We start from the raw sequence: 4469 nt of genomic DNA, 5'->3' as shown, positions 1-4469 counted from the left end.
CTCTTTCCCCCGCCCCGGGCCACTGCAGCTGCTGTGGTGGCTACTGTGCCAACAGCTGCAGCTGCAGCCTCTGCTGTCTTGCCTTCCTTCTTAATGACTTTAATTTTCCCCTTCTCCTTTGGCTTTCCAGCAGCAACAGAATCTTTCTTGACGGACTCTTCTTTCTTAGGTACTTTTGGTTTTAATGCAGCTGGTTTTTTTGCTTCAGATAGAGGAGTAGATGATTTCTTTGAGTCTTTAGGAAGTTTCTTAATTTCTTTTTTGGGTTCTTCCTTTTTAATGTCCTTCTTTTCATCCTTCTTAACTTCTTTCTTGGTTTCCTTCAGTGGTGTCTCTTTCTTAACCTCTTTCTTGAGTTCTTTTTTCTCATCTTTTTTTATTTCTTTTTTGACTTCCTTTTTCACCTCTTCCTTTTTTGGTTTTTCCTCCTTCTTAATAGGTGTTTTGTCCTCCTTTTTAGCCACTTCTTTCTTTGGCTTTTCCTTCTCCTCTTTCTTTTCCTCAGATTTTGCCTTTATTTCTTTTTTCACTGTCTTCTCCTTGGTGACTTTGGGTTTGACATCTGTGGCTTGCTTTTCAGCCACCTCAGCTTTTATGGGGGGCTGCTCTTCTTTGCTAGTCACCTCCTTTTCAGTCACTGGAGGTTTGGTCTCTGTTTTTACTGGCTTGTCTTTTTTCACAGTTACCTTTTCTTTGCTTTCAACTTTGGGTGGCTTTTCCACATGATTGGTTTTTGTGACATCAGTGGTTTCTTCTTTAGACTCCTTTCGCACCGTTTTGCTAGAAAGAGGTTTTGTGGCTGGCTTCAGACTTTCTCGGCTATCAGCCCTCTGTTTCAGTTTTACTTGTTTTACAGTGCCCGTGGGAACCTGGCCGGTGAGATCCTTTTGGGTGGCCAATGGCTGCTTCAGGAAGTCTAAATGTTTAAGTTTTTCCAGGCCTTCCAAAATGTTGTATTGGGTGCTATTTCCAGGAAATAGGACTCGGATGATTTTCTCAGCAGGGTTTGCTGGATGCCACACGATCAAAGATGAGACTGAAGTTAAATAGGAAATTGGGATATCTACTTCTTGACCATTAGGCAGGATTAGTTCAGCCTTGTCTTTGTTGGTACCAGTCCACTGCTGCAGAAAATACTGCATTTCCTTGCTGCTCTTGACTGGGTTAAGGACATACATCTCAAGTTTACCCACTCCCATTTTTTGGAAAAGAATGACAGGATCAATGGTATTGCCTACACTTCTAAATAGAGGTTCTGGTTTCATGGACAATTTATTTAGGTACTGGAGAGTGAAGCAAGCTTCTTCTATGCTTCTCTTCATCTTGATGTTTGGCTCTGGGTTTTTCAGGTTTTCAGGTACGTTGAGAAATACAACTCCTAAGTCGGGAGAGATGAGGTTTTTCATCCAGTCACTATTTGTGGTTGAGCCCTGGGACTGTTCTTCCTCGAGCTCTGCAATTTTTCGCTGTAGCATGCTGTTTATTCCAGGCAAGTTGTCATCCCCAATGTGGGTGAGCAGGATGGAGTCCACTCGGTCCAAATGTCGGATGAGCTTCCAGAAGCAGGATTTTCTTTCTGATCCTCCATTAATGAGCATATTGAATCCATTCACTGCAAACAGGGCAGAATCACCCCTCCCTCCTGGAAAAATGTAACAGCAGGGCTTGGAGAGCTTTAGAAATCCACCTGAGGTGGGAGGTTCCAGGATGTCAAAGGGAGATGGGACTTCTACTGATTCTGAGAGATACTCGGTGAACTCAGAAAGTCCTTCCATTTCTGGCAATATAGAAGCTGAGTTGAGTTTAATGTTGATGAAGTCTTGGAGATTGTGTCTGTCAAGATTGGAATTCTTCCAGTCTCCTTCTTCAGGACAGAATAGGGTTAAGCTGGCTTTATTAGCAGGATGGGTGGTGCTCAGTAACTCCCCAATCTGGGTTTAAAAAAAGAAAGAAAGAAAGAGGGAGAAAGAAAGAAAAGGCTTAAATGTCTGTCATCACTGATCCACCATCCTCCTCAATTACTAGTACTCTAAGATCAATGGATGCACAGAGGGCGCGTTTCTGAGATGTAGTCACTTAGTGATGCTGATTGTTTAAATGCTCAAGTATTCCCACACTAGTAGATGAAGCACCTCTGTCCTGAACCCTCTACCATTTCTTTCTGCTACAACCAGCACTCCTCCCCCAGGATCTCCCTTTCAACCCCTCCACATTCATTCCTGCCCAGCAGAGGAACTTTAGAACTCTACTCTAGTTCTAAGGCCAGTGACCATCTGGACAGTTGACTGGTATTTATGCCACAGTGGTTATGAAATGTTTTGAATATTATCCCCAGGGATGTGCTATACAAGATCTCCTTTCAAAAATATTAAACTGTAGAACCAGCAGTTAGCATAATGGCTATGTTGCTGGACTCCCATGTAGTCGACCACAGTTCAAGTCTCAGATCTGGTGGCTTAAACTCACGTCGGGCATGTATGCGTGTGTGCCCAAGATCCCGAGAGGAGGATGGAGGAGAAGGGATTGTGGCGTGGCCATTCCCCCCACTGGGGGGTGATTTCTCGTTTTCTATTTCTCTGTCTCTCTCTGTCTTTCTGGCGAGTGCACGCGCCCTATAGCAAAAACAAAACAAAACAAAACAAAACAAAAAAACCTCTCCAAAAAAAAAAAAATTAATCTATTACAGTAGACAGCTATGTGAGTCATTTTACCATTGATACAAAATGTTTACTTTTAATCCCTTGGGCTCAGCAAGAAAGGTCTGATTGTCAGGCTATGTTACATTGCACAGATAATGGTGCACTTGTCTCCTTTTAGAATTTGGTAGGTGCAGGGCCTGCAAGTGGTGTGGTGGTCGGGACACTGGGATCCCACATGGCCGACCGCAGTTTGAGTTCCAGGCCTGGCAGCATGCTTTTTCACTTTCTCTCTCTCCCTGGTAAATACATGTGTCCTGTAGTATATTTAAAATAATAATGACAGTAAATAAAGTTAAATAAGTAATTCTTTAAAAACAAAAAAGAATTTGGGAGGTGCAAAAGAAAAAGGTTGGTGATTTTTTTTCCCCACAGGGGACAGGAAGTTAGAGACTGCCCACTCACTACTGCAACAAATTTCTAGTTTCTGGCATCAAGTGTACTACTTAAGACATAAGTGGTTCGCCCATCAGATTCTCTGAAAATATAAGTGCTTTTATTGAAGCACTTTAATAATTAAAGTGGTTGGGTAATGATGCATGCCAGTGGCCAAACTTGTTCTTCATTTTCTGATGTTTAAATCCAAGGTGAGACACTCTGCAACATGCAATACCTCCCCCCCACACACACACACACACAACCTCTCCCCTGAAACCCTGCCACCATCTGTTCCTGCCCAGCAGGGAACTCTAATATGCTGCTCTGGGCAGAGTTGGATGTGAGTGGCTAAGATCAAATTTGGTTCAAATGTTTTTCAACACATTGTAATAGTAGTTCCCAAAGACGGGAATTTGGAGGAATAATCAGGACCAAAACAAAGACTGCAGTTTAATGGAAATATTTTTTTCTTTCTTATTGCGAATTATGGCCATTGTTTTATGATCCTAGCTTAACAAATCGTGAAGGAGAATCATGCCATAAACTTAGTCTTCTTTCTATTTCACAAAAGCCCATAAATAAACTCAGATTTTCAGTTGACAAGGACTTTGTCCTGTGTCGTAAAAGATGAAGGGGCAAAACAAAGGTTTCATTTGTTCTAGGCATCCCTGAGCCAGCAGATCTGAACTCTTGCCTTCTAATATTAAAGTAGTCTCCTATGTCTTATATAACCTGCAGAATATGACCATTCTGGAGCTTTTTTTGTGTGTATTACTTTATTGTACTTTATTTTCATTCACTTATTTTAATTTGACTAGAGAGGTACAAAAAGACAGAGAGAGAGAGAGAGAGAGAGAGAGAGAAAGTGAGAAAGCAAGCCGCCAGGTCTGAGACTTGAACCATGGCCAGCCATGTGGGAGTCCAGCACCTTAAACACCACACCACCTGCTATCCTCACTGGAGCTATTATTGTCTGCATGTATATAAAGAGAATTTATAGAATCAGAATTTTCCCACATTAGTTATAGCAGTAAAATGGTCATTTTTGTTTCATTTGTCTATTAGTCCTAAGCATAGCATAAAAATGTGATGGGTCATAAAATAGCAAAATAACAATAACGGTTGTCCCTCTGACTTGATCTCATAATCTCTTATAAAAGGCTAAGAATTGACTCCTATTTGGGAAGCTAAGAAAACTGAAAAAGCAAATGGTAACCGCCCTTGGGTGGAACTTTGCTCAAATTATTTGTTGGTCAAAGTAAGCCTGAGGGGACGGCCGGGGGCTCGGGGGCTCCGTTGGTCAAAGTAAGCCTGAGGGGACGGCCGGGGGCTCGGGGGCTCCCGCCCTGCGCAGTCAGCCGCGCGACCAACGGCCCGGGGCTCCCGCCCCTGCGC

At 42.7% G+C, this 4469-nt stretch overlaps 1 protein-coding gene across 1 annotated transcript in view; it reads right to left on the bottom strand.

Moving 5' to 3' along the window:
• Nucleotides 1-4469, bottom strand: part of MAP1B (microtubule associated protein 1B) — a 114365-nt gene that overhangs the window by 11133 nt on the left and 98763 nt on the right. Inside the window, 1 exon segment of the mRNA XM_014584137.1 lies at nucleotides 19-1931. Within this exon segment, the coding sequence (XP_014439623.1) occupies nucleotides 19-1931 (1913 nt within the window).

Source organism: Tupaia chinensis, unplaced genomic scaffold (assembly GCF_000334495.1).
Source record: "Tupaia chinensis unplaced genomic scaffold, TupChi_1.0 Scaffold145717_1, whole genome shotgun sequence".
NCBI lineage: Eukaryota > Metazoa > Chordata > Mammalia > Scandentia > Tupaiidae > Tupaia > Tupaia belangeri.
The sequence above is the reverse complement of the archived record's forward strand: the minus strand, read 5'-3'. Positions and strand labels throughout refer to the sequence as shown.